The sequence below is a fragment of the Patagioenas fasciata genome, chromosome 2 (assembly GCF_037038585.1).
Source record: "Patagioenas fasciata isolate bPatFas1 chromosome 2, bPatFas1.hap1, whole genome shotgun sequence".
NCBI classification, from domain to species: Eukaryota; Metazoa; Chordata; class Aves; order Columbiformes; family Columbidae; genus Patagioenas; species Patagioenas fasciata.
The window spans coordinates 118,023,274-118,037,843 of record NC_092521.1 but is presented as its reverse complement, the minus strand read 5'-3'; the positions used below and the strand labels follow the sequence as shown (position 1 = coordinate 118,037,843).

The 14,570-nt window shown below is 38.2% G+C and overlaps 1 protein-coding gene across 9 annotated transcripts in view; it reads left to right on the top strand.

Moving 5' to 3' along the window:
• The window catches only part of STARD3NL (STARD3 N-terminal like), a 36,959-nt gene extending 24,319 nt beyond the window's left edge, over positions 1-12,640 (top strand). For 6 of the 9 annotated variants that reach the window (XM_065831942.2, XM_065831943.2, XM_071804815.1 and 3 more), the window contains 7 exons: positions 1,525-1,602; positions 3,465-3,542; positions 5,257-5,310; positions 5,413-5,530; positions 8,184-8,282; positions 11,268-11,337; positions 12,154-12,640. In XM_065831942.2, the coding sequence (XP_065688014.1) occupies positions 1,525-1,602; positions 3,465-3,542; positions 5,257-5,310; positions 5,413-5,530; positions 8,184-8,282; positions 11,268-11,320 (480 nt within the window). In that variant the 3' untranslated portion in view covers positions 11,321-11,337; positions 12,154-12,640. The remainder of the gene's footprint in view (positions 1-1,524; positions 1,603-3,464; positions 3,543-5,256; positions 5,311-5,412; positions 5,531-8,183; positions 8,283-11,267; positions 11,338-12,153) is intronic. The other 3 variants (XM_065831946.2, XM_071804818.1, XM_065831947.2) reach the window with 3 other exon arrangements.
• Positions 12,641-14,570: the final 1,930 nt, after the last annotated feature.

Sequence of the window (14,570 nt, the reverse complement as noted above, 5' to 3'; positions counted from 1 at the left end):
TGAGGTTGGTCAAGCATGACTTACCCTTGGTAAAGCCATGCTGACTGCCCCTAATGACCCTCTTATCCCTGATATGCCTTGAGATGACACCAAGGATAAGCTGTTCCATTACTTTCCCAGGGACAGAGGTGAGGCTGACCGGTCTATAATTACCCGGGTCCTCCTTCTTGCCCTTTTTGAAGACTGGAGTGACATTTACTTTCCTCCAGTCCTCGGGCACCTCTCCCGTTTCCCAAGACTTGGCAAAAATGATGGAGAGCGGTCCAGCAATGACTTCAGCCAGCTCCCTCAGCACCCGCGGATGCATCCCATCTGGACCCATGGATGTATGGATGTCCAGACTATTTAATTGCTCCCTAACCCAGTCCTCATGCAGCTGCACAGTGAACAGCTTGGCAGAGGGGAAGCTGATCTTCCTTATTTATGCTGGAAACAGATGATCACACCTGATGCTGTAGAGCAACCAAGGGGAAGCTATATTTAGAGAGTTTTTTTGTCAGGTGACCATAGAGGGGTGGGAGAGGAAAAGAAATAGAAGAAATTTGGGGTTGGGGTGCATAGGCAGTCCAGCACTATAGTTGGGAGACATTTGGAAGTGTCTAGACTGTATTGCTTTGAGATGGTGAGGATATGTTGCTGGCGTGCTTTGGTACCTGCTTTCTTTGAAGGGATGACAATAGTAAAACTCAATATTAAAGCCTTCTGTTGGTGGTGTTTTCCAGTGCTTTACATAACTATTTCATGCAGTGCCTATTTAATTTAATATTAAAAACGATAGGATGTGGACACTAAGATTTTTCGCTCCCATCTCAGATATGTGCTCCTCTTACTCTGACTCAATACATCCTAAATTGTTTTCTTACTAACTCAGTTTGAACAGGAAAGTGGTGAGTCATTCCATTGGAAAGGAACACAGTTGCCAAGGAAGATGCAGTTTTGAATCCCGCAAAGAATTAAACTTGGGTGTTAGTTATTTGTGGGAGAATGGTCTAATAGTTGCAGCTTCAATGTTTTTTACAATGGCTTTTTTTGCCCTCTTGAAACAAAGTTTGTGTATGCTGATAAGGAAAAGATCTGGAGTATGAATTCAGTGAATGTTTTGTTTCCTATTTGCTAAAATGTGACTAACTAAAGTGAGTTTCTGGGTGGCTTTTTGATCAGCTGTTTTGATCCTTGTTATAAGACATAAAATGCTCTGAATTTGTGTAACAGACCTTACTTTTAATCATTTCTTCCTCCCTCAACAACTTGTTTGCTTTTATTTTGAGGCAATCTGAAATATAGCTTGCACAGGCTAGCTCATAATCCTAAATGTTTTCACTTTGAAAATTATATGTAGTCATGAAAAACAAATAAGGACACTAAACTTGAAATTTATATTCTTAGCATATATGTCCTCTGTACTTAGTTTCTGGTTGTTTTGTACATCAGTGGGAAACCGTTAATTTCATCTTTCAGATTTGTGTGTATTTTGACTTCAGTAACTTCTGTTTTAAAGCTGTGTGTGGTGTTTTTTCTTTGCAGGTAAAAGGAGGCATTGAGACTACCTTAGAGAAAGAAGTCCTACAATATGACTATTCTTCTTCATATTTTGATATATTTGTAAGTGTTCTTTAAAAAAAAAAGACAAAAAGTATAGATTTTCAACATTCCTTCTACCAAATATGTTCTCTAGTTTGAGTCCTGTGAAAGGGTTGATCTTTTGTTGGTAATTTAAACCAGAAGAACTTGTGCCAAATTTCACCCATCTAGGAGTTGCCCAGTCCTGCTTTGGCAGCAGGCTCGTGGAGCCTGTCGATAGAGATGCTTAGGCACACTTAAATTGCATCTTCTGCTTTGGGGGTGGTGGAAGAGCAGATGAAAAACTCAATCAAAAATATGAAACTGATGCAGCATAAAGATAATTCATTAAAAGAACAATCCCAATAGTCATGCAGCTGTAAAATAGTTTTGTTTAAACTGGCATTTTTGTTCTCCCACAGAAATAAGTCAGTTGCAGTGAGGAAAGACTTATTCCCAGGTTGGCCTGTATAGGTCATTTTTTTCCAGATTTCTGTGTTTTAACTCAATCAGGATTTTTTAATGTTCTACTAAAAACAGATCACATGAGGTACGATTCTCCTTTACTATGTATAAGCACCTTAAGCACATGGGATGAGGTCCTACTGCATTAGGAAATTTGCCTTTCAGCAAGGCTGTAACTCTGTAGTTGCAATGCATTTTGCACTGCGTGGACCATGTTACTGATGTCTAAATAAAAGCTGTTTCTTTACAGTTCTTCTAAAGGGCCCCGTGTTTTTAGAAGATCATTAATTCTACCAGATCTTGTTTGCCTGGCAGAGGTGAATTGGTTTGGTATCAGTCATGTTATATTGATTACTCTATCCAGAATGTCTCTTTGAAACTAGGGTAAAAACCTGTCCTTGCTTCTGTATTGGACCATTTACTGTGTCAAATGGAATGAGATACTGGACACAAGACCTTCATATGCTAGCAAACTATGCTACTTCTTGCTTTCTCTCTCATAATTTGCTGTCAGGTTCTCCATGATACATACCTTACTGCAGAAAGCAAAAAATGTTACGTGATTGAATTCTGCAAAATGATTTGTGGGCTAATACAGACTTTCTTGTGTTTCTGCTACACATCACTGGAACATATAGATTTGCATAAGATTAAATGGATTCATTGTACCTCTGGCCATGGCGGTCCTTGATTTCTATTCATTTTTAAGTGTTTCACTTTTTTTTAGATTCTGAACACATCTTTTAACTGTTGGAGGCAAATGAGGGCTAGGGTCTCTGACTCAGAACTCTCATCTGTCAGCTACTCATTTCATTTTCTGGCCTAGAAATACTGTAACTTAGCTTTCTTTACTCCAAAATATTTGGAATGACTTGCTTCTGCAGGTGTCTCCATAAAGAATAATTGATTGTTGCAGCACTAATATGTCAATAAATGCTAAAAATATAGTAAGTAGAAAATAGTTTTTAAAAACTCTTCCCATTTTCCAGTTGCATTTGTGAAGTTTTTATAGTTTTTTTTATTATATTCTTGTGCAGCAGCATGCCACTAAGATTAGTGGGATGCACAGTGATGTTCAAGGTATTTGCTGGATTAACTGCGTCTAGATTTAACTGCCTAGATTCCAGTCAGGTAAAATGATCATGAACATCCTTTGTGTAGCTTGCTTATGTTTCTAACTTATTTCTGGAATTGCACATGCTTGCATATTTGAGCCTACGTAGGCATAGGCTGAGTAATGCCATTTGCTTTACAAATGGGAAATTATGTTCTGTTTCTGGTTTATAAGCACACATTCAAATTTGTTTCTCAACAGCAGAACTTAGATTGCCCTGTTTTAAGTTGTTTTGTAAGCAGTTAGTATTTTCAGTGAGCTGAGAATCTTGTGGTTCTTCTTTGTTCTGAATTAACCAACAAATATTTTTTTCCTTTCTCTATAGCTACTGGCAGTCTTTCGATTTAAGGTGTTAATACTTGCATATGCAATGTGCAGACTGCGCCATTGGTGGGCAATAGCTGTGAGTAGTAGCCAAGCATAATGCAGTTTTAACTAGAATGGACCAAACAGAAAAAAATTTTAGATGCCTCTTAACGCTTGTATGTTAAGAATCATCTCGATGCTATATATAAAAATTTGCTGTACAGTAACAGATTAAAAACTTCTGTTCTGGAAGATTTTCAGCCTAAAGACAAGAATTTAATAGCAGAGTGGGTGTGGTCCCTTATTAGGTATCATGTTAATACAAATCGAAGACATATTTTGAATCCAGTATGGATGGCTAATCGGAACCACTTGTTACATCTGACTTGTTAATTGATGTTTGAAATATATTTGCACATGAAATTGTGATCTGTATTTCAAAAAGAAGAATTGGTGTTATTGTACCAGAGATCCAGCTGTCCATTAACTCCCACATTCTAGGCTTTTTAGTTTTAGGTGCCAGCCATTGAGCAGTACCATTGCTTCATGCTCCCGTACAAAATGTTGAATATGCATCCCGTCTTAGAAAATAAATTCTTGGCAACTATGGGTAATGATAATTTTTTTCAGTGGATTGGACCAAAGATCTTTTATGCAGCTGTCCTGTGTAGATGAGAAAGAATGCATAACCTGATGACAAATTCATATTTCCACCAGTTAGTACTATAGATTGTGAAACAATAGGTATGTTGCTGGCTTAGTGCATTTGCAAATCTTAGACTTGTTTTCCCCCTTGCACTCTGGTAGGTGCATGTAGAATGTTTTCATTTATAATTTTCTTCAAGTGAGCAGCATGCAGTTTGTTTAGTAGTCTGAGATTACACATCATGAGTTTTTTTAATTGTATTATTAGCATGGCACAAACACATGCATAATATAACTGCTGCTCTGTGTTTATTTTTAAGTGCATGCCTGTCAGAATCACTTACTCTTAGTTGTGTACCTTCAGAGTATTTCTTCCAATAACATCCTTCAGCCTGATGCTGTTGGTTGAGAGGTGCTGAGAGTGAACCCATTACAGTGGTAAAAAACAGATATATAAAACTTCACTGAAGGTTTTGCAGAAACCAGTAATCTTAAAATCCTACCTGAGCTTAACAGAAGCTGGTTGGGTTCTGCTATTATTTAAAGTATTGCTGGACACAAATGCACTTAGAAGCCTTGCTTAAGTGAACAGGACTTGTCCACTGCTTTTTTTTTTTTATCAAGTGTTTTATGCAGCCTACAGTTTTTTACATGTCAGGGAATATCAAGTCTTCAAAGCGATTAATTTTTTCACAATCTCATTACGTGAATTTAAATATTAGTTCAAATTTACTTATGCAAAGATGTTTTGTCATTTGAAGTGGATCTTTGGATTTGGATGGTAGTAAAAAGCTTTTGGAGCAATTGCTGTTTGTTTTTTCCCAAATACATAGATAGATGATTTTTTTTTAAGGGACTTGATGAATAAAATATTGCATCTTCATTCTACAGTAAGATTTCAATTTATATAACAACATCTGTGAAGCATCTATACTACCTATCTGCTATGTGGAATTCAACATTTGGACATGTCTGTATTAAAAGTTACTTATATTGAGAAGAATATTATAATAGTACTTGAATTCTGTCATACCCAATATGTTTTTATTAATCTATGATCTTGCTGTTGTTAGTAAATATTTAAAATTGTAACTGATAGATAATGGCAGAAATGAGAAAGTAAATCCAGTTTTTAGTCTTAACTGTTTTTACCCTGTCTCTTTCAGTTTACAACAGCAGTGACCAGTGCCTTTTTATTAGCAAAAGTAATTATTTCCCAGGTACATATTCTAATCACATGTTTGTTTTACTTTGTTGTTTTCTTGAAAGTGAGATTCTTCTGGGTAATTTCTGTAATTTTGTGTGGTTTTGTTTCCTTCAAGCTGTTCTCACAGGGTGCTTTTGGCTACGTGCTACCCATCATATCCTTCATACTGGCCTGGATTGAAACTTGGTTCTTGGACTTTAAAGTGTTACCACAAGAAGCTGAAGAAGAGAACAGTAAGCTTTTGGTTTTCCCTTCAGTGACTGCATTTTGCAACATCTGATCCTGTGTTATCTGGCAGAAAAACGCTTCTTTTAGCTTCTCAAAATTTGAAGAGCTGTGGGAAAAATTAAATCATATGGCTTGATTTTTCTGTTTCTAAAAAGAAACATGCCTTCAACAAAATAGGTTCTTAATGAATTTAAGGAGGCAAAGTTAAAAGTTATAAGGGCCAGATAAGTAATTTGTCAAGCACTCAGGAACGTATATAATTTTGTATCCTTCAGACATGAAAATTTAACTGACTTGGGCTTCTAAATTTTTTGGGGGGGTGCATAATGCATAGAATAAGTTGCTGATTGCTCTTTTAGGAAGAGTAGGCACAGTAACCAGCTCCATGTCACTAACCTTTCTTTTGAGGTGGAAAAGGGAAAGCAAAGAAGTCTTGTGGAGAGTCTGCTTCACGCACAGACAGAATGAGACCAGAACAAGTATGAATTTCAGCCTCTTCAAGATGAGGCAGCAGGTCATCTGATGCTCACTGTACTCAACTAATTGGAGGAAACCCACTGATTTAGTCGAAAGAGAATATTGCATGAGTGGTGAGGAAGAGAAAGCATAGATTTCTCCTACAGATGTTTTGTTAGTTTCAACAGCAGGAGAGTAACCGTACAATGAACCTGTTGTTCATCACTATCTGAAATGCAGTCTGAAACTGTGTTCGAAGGGCATAGTTGCCTGTTACTTAAAAATGAAAACTTTACATGGGCATGGATGACTCAATTTTTCTAGCGCTCTGAAATGTGGTCTTTCTGTTTCGGTCCCTTCTGTCATCTTTTCCACCACTCCAAGAAAGAAGTTTGTTGAATTAGTATGTTGGGTTTTGCCTAAAGAAACAGAAACTTGGGGTACCTTTTCTTTTTTTTGAAAGCGGGGGGGGGGGTGCGGTGAGGAGATACAGCTGCATCACACCTTTATCTCAATGGATAAGAAATCTAACCAGTTCAGAGACTTTTGCATGTTTTATAGTGAATATTCATGGACAAAGCATTTGATACATACACATATAAATACTTGATGATCATATTAATAAAGTTGAGATATTATAGGTAAAGATACTTAATTTTTCTTCATTCCTTGAAATCAATGGTATTTATTTAGAAGTATGAGCTTTTAATTTCAACTTTACATATATGCCAAAAAGACGGGGTTTCGCTGGAAAATGCTGATTTTAAGCAATTAAGTCAGGCAAAAGTTAGGCATGGTTGTTTTGTGTGGTGGTACTTATATAGTGTCTTATTTGCTCTTAAATCTAGGCAGATAATGAAGCCAGATTTTAATAGTTTTTTATTTTTGACCAGGTATTTTTCTCTCCTGTCTTTCACGGGAGTGGAAACCTTACTGGTTTTTGTTTGTTTGGTGGTGGTTGGGTTTTTTTGTTTTTGTGTTTTGTTTAATCACAAAACAGAAAACAAACAAACAAACAAAAGCCCAACACAACACTAAACCAAAACAACAACAAAAAAAACCACACCAATTTTCTGCCTAATTTCAACAGTGGTCATAATCTGGAGATGTTTTGTCTGTAACTTAAAAAAAAAGACTAAACTGTCTTTCCACTGCAGATTTCCAGCTCTAGAAGTTTCCTTCTGTGAGCAGGATTTAAATCTGAAATCCACCCAGTATATATCTTCTAGTATCTTATGACTTGTTGTTAAGTATGGAGACTGACATTCCTTTTTTTGACATAGTAGAAATAGAAATAAAATAGTTGTCTCCTTTGGAGGCTTTATAGAGTAACAGAATCATAGAATCATTTAGGTTGCAAAAGACCCTTACGATCATCAAGTCCAACTTTGAACTAGTTAAAAAACTGAAATGAAATGAAATGAAATGAAGAAATAGTATTTTGAGTTGTAAAGTGTTGTTTTAAGAACTGCTGTCTACCTCAGATAGCTCTCCTGATTCAGTAAAACGTAAAAGTTTTCTTTATTTTCCCAGTCAGTCTTCATGTGACAGATAGTAAATGATGGGAGTTAATAGCCATATGTTGACCCAAAATGCCATTTCTGCCCTGTTATTATCAGACGACCTGTTGATGGCAGCAAGGGTGAGATGAATTACTTTCTCTCCCAACCCCTTTTGGTTTTTATCCTGTATTAAACACACCAGAAATGCCCCATGTCATTTCCCAGTCACTAGAGGTTTCATCTAAAAGGAGTTGAAGGTTGGAATAACTAGGTATGTCGAGAGAGGTAAGTGAAAGCAAGCTGTTAATGAGGAGTCTTATAGTGGCAAAGTGAGAAAATAATTCATTTGGTTATGTGTTGCAGCTCAATGATAAAGAAATATATATTTCAGAGTTTTAGTTACCCAGTGGATATTGATGAACAGAGTAGCAGGAAGGATTCTTTAATTCATGTATACAGTACCTGTGTTTTGCAGTACCTGTTTCTAGCTGCCTGAAGTTATGTGTAAGGCATAAATGTTAAATTCACAGTTTGCTTTTTTCTGAGATATTTATTGATAGAACTTGTTAGGGATGCTAATACGACACATCAGTTTTCAAGATTCTTCATCATTACTTGATCTTTAAGATGCTATGTGATAGCATTAAGGATTTGTATTTTGTCTTGTTGTTTGTTTTTTTATTATTATTATTCCTTTTAGGATTTTTGATAGCACAGGATGCTTCTGAACGAGCAGCTCTTCTTCACCCGGGAGTCCTCTCTGATGGGCAGTTCTATTCTCCTCCTGAATCCGTAGCAGGTAGTTGCATTCACATAGTGAATGATTTTTCGTATTGACATTAAACTCCTGCATATTTCTCCCCCCTCAGAGTAGAGTGAGGGAAGAGTGAAGGGAAAAGTATTCCCCTTTTTAAATGAAAAGTGTACTTTACAGTCCTAAAACGAAACACTCGTTTTATTCAGTAATTCAGTTTGGTTACTACCTATTAGTTGAATTACAATATGCATAGTTAGTGGGGCTTCTGACATGCCCCAAAGGTTTTAAAAGCGATGTAAATCTGAAATAAAATGGTACCGCAGCTGAAAGGAGGTGGTTATTGTTTGTTTCTTCCGTTGATGATCCCTATGGGTCCCTTCCAACTTGAGATATTATGTCATCTCTTGTCTGCTAGCAATAGTGTTTGCATAGCAATGCACTATTAAAACCAGCCTGAACTTGGCACTTTACAGTATCTTGGGGTAGACAATGAACCTGAAACTGCTCTAAAGCAAACTGAAATTTCAGTCTGAGGCTCTTTTTCTGTCTCATGGCAAAAAGAAAAAGCCCTCTCTGTATAAAAAGGCTGACTGTGTGCGTACATTAAACTGAGGGCAAGTGATAATTCCATCTTAACTCTGCATATCATGTGCTTTGTTCTAGTTGAGTTATGAGCCATGTAAGCGAATAATAAATGGAAATACTGCAAGATTTAAGAATGTGTTTGCAGTGATTTCAAGGAAATAAGTAATTTATTTAAGGGCTGAGTGGATTTGAGTTATTTGAGTGTGAACCTTCAAATCCCACGTCAGTCTTTTTACCCTAAAACGTTAATCTCTTCTGTAAAGCTGTGCCATATTATGCAATATATTTAAAATAATATCTGTTAATTGTTACTGATATGTTTGCCTACTTTGCATTGTGGAGTGATAAATGTTGATGTTTTTCAGTTGAATAGCTGTCTCTATGGTTGCTGAGCATCTTGGCATAATGAATGAGTTAGAGCTCCATCTAGGGATGGCAAAGCATTAAGACAACGTTGAGTATAACTAATGATTCAAAATGAAAACATATTTTAGTTAGAGCTGTGAGTCTGTCTTGAGGAATAACGATTGGAAGTATTACACTGGATTCAGCCTGGGATATTTTTGGCTATAGAACATACAGTGTAAGAGGAGGTGTAAGTGGAGCAAACATGTTTTGTGTGGCAGTTTGGCTGAGTGGGTGTTGCACGTGCAGTGGGCTGTTGTGCCTCAGCATGCGTGTGGTACCTACAGGTATATGATTGTGCCACCACTTATTGTGTCAGCTTATTGAATGGCTGCTTGTCACTTGGGTTTCAGTAACAGCTCATGTGCCTTCTCCTCGTTTGCCCTAAATGCCAAGTTAATTAGTTTAAGCATCCCTTTATGGGTATGAGAAGCAAAAGAAATAAATTAATATATTCAAGCTAAAACATATAGACACTAGCAGCTGCAAAGTATTTTGAAACTGTTAGATGATATACAGAAAAAAATCTCACAATTAAAGATTTTCTTCAAAATTCTGCATTACTTTCAGATAAGGTAAATCAGAGAGTGTTCTAAGAGGATAATTTTTGGTTTACTTACCTTACATATTGGTTGGAAAAAGAGAGAAACTATTCCCCCTGATCATGCAGAGAGGAATAAATTCCTCTAAAAACAAATCCTTGCTGTCAGGAGGTGACATTTAAAACAGGCTCTGTTGGAATTTGCAGCATATTTATCCTTTTATGTCTTCCTTGAAGATGCACGTGTCCAGGGCCATACCCTTTTCCATCCACTTCTTTATATGGGTTGACCCTTCATCATCAACATTAGACTTGGTTTCCAAGTAATCATTCTGGCGGTACCAAGTGGAAAATCAGCCTGGAAAGAGTAAATTTCTAAACTTTCTGTACAATTTGAGCTTCAAAGTGAAAGGCAGGTATCATATTCCAAGAAAGGAAAGGACTTCAGAGTAGTTTGACCAAAAAAAAATGCTTAACACCTTTGTTTTTATTTTTTGGTGTGTGAGAATGTGGGTCCATAGTTCAGCTTTAAATTGATGGCAAAAGCCCAAATAAGTCTCCCAGGCATTTTATCAAAGACACTTCTTTACTAAGTTTTTTATTATTTTTTTTTTTTAATTTCCCTGTGGGAGTCTCATTTAAACTACCCAAAACATTTATGGTGAAATGCATGGGCTGGTAATTTCCTCAGTCATCCCTGACAAGGGCTGACTACTGCAAGGACCAGCTGCCACCTCAGGTGTGGGCAGAGCCATCCGTGGCTTGGATCGGAGCTCCAGAACTGCAGGCTGGCGTTGCTCACCCTGCTTGCTCGGGATCTTCTTGCTCTCCCTGAGACGACTGACCCATGGAGCCACCTTCCTGCAAAGCGGTGCCGCCAGCAGTAGTGTCTCTGGGCACGTAGCCCTGTGACCAGTGAAGCTTTCCTTCTGGGAGCTTCCAGGGCTTTGTCACAGCAGAGAGCTGAGGGCAGGCAGGGGGACGAGGAGAAGAGAACTGCGCAGGGAGAGGCAGCGGGAGCTGTTTGCTTTCTGGCTTAGAGCAAGAGAGTCTCTTGCTGAAACACTAGATACAGACATTATTAATTTGTAAAGCAGTATTTCTGGTGGCTCTGAAAGTGTCTTCTGAAGTTTTCTTCAAAAGGGCAGAATGCAGCAAGTGGGAAAATCTGCTTGTCAGTGAGCAAATATGGAGTTAATTGTCCTGAGTGTGTTCTAGTGAAAACGTGAATCTGCTTTGCTAACTGAATCTGTTGACAGGGTAGGTATTTCAAGAATAAGCCCAGTGCTAGGTTTTGGGTTTGATAACTGTTAAAAAAACCCTTCAATATGAAACATCCCAAAAGATGAGGAATCTCAAATAAAAGGAAAATATTTCTATGGAAACTAGTTGCTTTGAATTGTCTTTTGACAAGCCATTACCAGTGGTGGCCTGTATCTTTTTTTTTTTCCTGCTTTTCCCAACTGATCTAATGGCATTCCTGCCTTCCTTTTCAGGATCTGAAGAAGACTCTGAAGAAAAACAAGACAGTGAAAAACCAGTTGTATAGCAAATATGAAAAAGCCAGTAAGTTCCTTTGCATAGGACCTGGATATTCCTAAAAATATTTTTTCTTTTTATTTCCTTCCTGAATAATTTGAACAGTGGGCCAACTCTTAGGAGTTCATCATCTTTGAACCAAATCTGTCTGTCTTAGCAGCCTTCAAGTAGGAAATCCTGCCAGGCTCTTGAGAGCCTGTAGTTGGGCTGCTCTGCTGCTGAGTTCTGGTTAAGCCAGGCCCAGGGTCTGAGAGCGCTGTTCTGGAGTACAGCATAAAAGGCTGCAAGCTCAGGATGGAAAACTTCCAGCGTTTATTTGTTTATCTGTTCTGGAAAGGACAGTGGTGGACCAGCTATGTAGAAGCTCCTTATCTTGGAAATGGGGAGACATATTTCTTTGGAGATGGCAATGCAAGAGTGCTAGGAAGAAATTTTCTTCTAGTTTAGGTCTAGGACAAATATACTTATCTTGGAGATTGCATGGGCAAAACTACTTCAGTATTTCCCCTCAGTCTGTTTAATACTACAAATGGGTTACATTGGAACAGCTGCATCTTAAGATTTTTGTAATGTACTTTAGTTAAATATGAGACATGATTTCCTTATTTTGGAAATTACTTCATTTACTTTTGGAATTATCTTGCCCCGTGCTTTGACTTCACCACACATGGCAGAACTCAAGATAGGGGAGGTATTAAATGTTCTTGAGAAGCTGAAGCTTCTGATTTGAAATAGTCTAGTGCCTGTCTGGAAGAGTGGATGACCTTTTCAGCCTCCCCATTTTCAATATCTGTTGTCTTGTCTTGCATCTTCATTCATCGTGACTTTTGTGATCTGTTACAGGAAGAAAATCTCTGAGGGAAGTTCTTGGGGTTTGGAATTGGCAAGAGAGTCTGTGGCAGACTTGCTGGTGGAGCTGCTGACGGGAGAATTTGTCCATTAGAAAGCAAAGGGAATGGTTCCCATGTACTGTAATACCTCACGAAGATGTTCCTTGTTGACATATGTATATTAGGTTGCCTCCAAGGTGGTATGAAAATATTTGTCCATAATGTATTATTATTCAGTGATTCCTGAAGTTGATCTTCTAATGACTAGGTAATTACTGAAAAGTGTTGTCTTGTGTACCTAATCGAGAGACTGGTAATATAATGAAGTAAAACTTCTCCACAGTGGAAGTATATTTAATGATTGTTGGGACTTGCTAGGTAAAATTATTTTATGTCATTGCAAATTTGTCATTAATGTTTACTTTTTTTAACTCCATGCATTTTCTTTTTTAATGGATATGTTCACTTTCTAAAATAAAAATGTTAAAACATGGGTGATACATTATGGTATTTTGTTGCATTATCAACTTAAAATCTGCATGTACCACTCCTTTATTTCTTGTGAGGCAATTAGGATTCCAGTTTACATAGGTGTTGTGCAAAATGTGTTACAGTGTCATTTGGTTGCCTATAGGGATGCAGTGTTAGTAGAACATCATTCTTTGTTGCATGCGTGATATCAAAAGGGTACAAGGAGTTATTTCGAAAAACTTGTTTCCCACTCCTGTACTGGTGGTGGATGTTACTTCAGGGTCAAGGAAGAAACTGGAGTGAGCCTTTACATTACACCAGTAGTAAAAGGAAGGCAGTCAATCATTCTATTTAAGTGTTTAAGTAGAAGATACTTATTTTCAGATACAGATCTTAGGCATTTTCTGATGCTTGATCAAAAAAGTTTTGGGTAACACCTAATTCCTACCTAAAAGGGAATTAAGTGTTGTAGCTTTCCTTGTATAGCCATTAGGTTTTATTGGCAAGTCACGCAGCAAGTAGTAAGTACCATGTTAACTCACACATATGGACTATATTGCTTTGTAATATTTCCATTGCTGTGGAACAGAAGCATAGTAGGTAGAAGACAGGATGGTCTGTGGGTGACTCTTCAGGTCACAGCTTTTCCTTGAGCCAGTACTGACTGTTCAGTGCAAGTGGACGGGCAGATCGGTTACTGAAAGTGGGCTTGCATCGTTAACATGATCACTTGTTTAGTTGTCCTGTTGGAGTTGAGGCTATGGCACCAAATAAAGACCATTCTGGGGGCAGTACAAGGGGACAGAAAGTGGTGGAGTTGGAAGTGATACTCTGGAAGTCTGCAAGAGCTACATTTAAGAAGCTTTAGAAATATCTTTCTTCTGCCTTGAGGAGCAACATGGGCTCTCAGGGACTGAGAACTGCATTTGAAGAGCGATCACTGCTCATTTTGGTGTCACCTAGAGAGGTCCTGTGGCAGATGATTTTTGAAATGAAGTAGTGTGATTGAACCGAGCTAGGCTGTAACAACTGGAAAGAAGGAGCTGGAGATGAACGACCTTGCATCTGGCCTGCTGAGATTTGGGGACAGTACAATACTGGGTGTCACAATAGATTTCTCAAAGCTGATTTATTTTTGGTGGTGCAAGTTGTGCTCAGAAAAACAACAAAATAATAGCAGAATCTAGAGCTGACTGTGAGCATTTAACTCAGCTGAACTAATGTATGTCAGGCCTGGAGAACTTTTTTTCATCCAATTATTGTATTTTCCTTTGAGTCATGAGTAGTAATTGAGTTGATTTGAGTAATTGAACAAGCTGGCAAGAAAGAAGCTCACCCTGAAGTTTTCTGGTTTTGAAAAGCTGAATGTGTGAACAGTTGTAAATGCAGAAAATGTGGCTGTGTGCTGTTTGTAATGTGTTGGGTTTGCTTTTTATTGGGCTTGAAAATATGATTTGAAATGAGTCTCGTTTCAAGAAGCAAGGATAAGAGGGTCATTAGGGGCAGTCAACATGGCTTCACCAAGGGGAAGTTGTGCTTGACCAACCTCATAGCCTTTTATGAAGATATAATGAGGTGGATAGATGATGGCAGGGCGGTGGATGTGGTCTACCTTGACTTCAGTAAAGCATTTGACACAGTCTCCAACAGCATTCTCATAGCTAAACTGAGGAAGTCTGGTCTGGACGATCAGGTAGTGAGCTGGACTGTGAACTGGCTGAAGGAAAGAAGCCAGAGAGTCGTGGTCAATGGGGCAGAGTCCTGTTGGAGGCCTGTATCTAGTGGAGTGCCTCAGGGGTCAGTGCCAGTACTGTACAGCATATTCATCAATGACTTGGATGAGGGAATTGAGTGTACTATCAGCAAGTTTGCTGATGACACTAAGCTGGGAGGAGTGGCTGACACGCCAGAAGGCTGTGCTGCCATCCAGCGGGACCTGGACAGGCTGGAGAGTTGGGC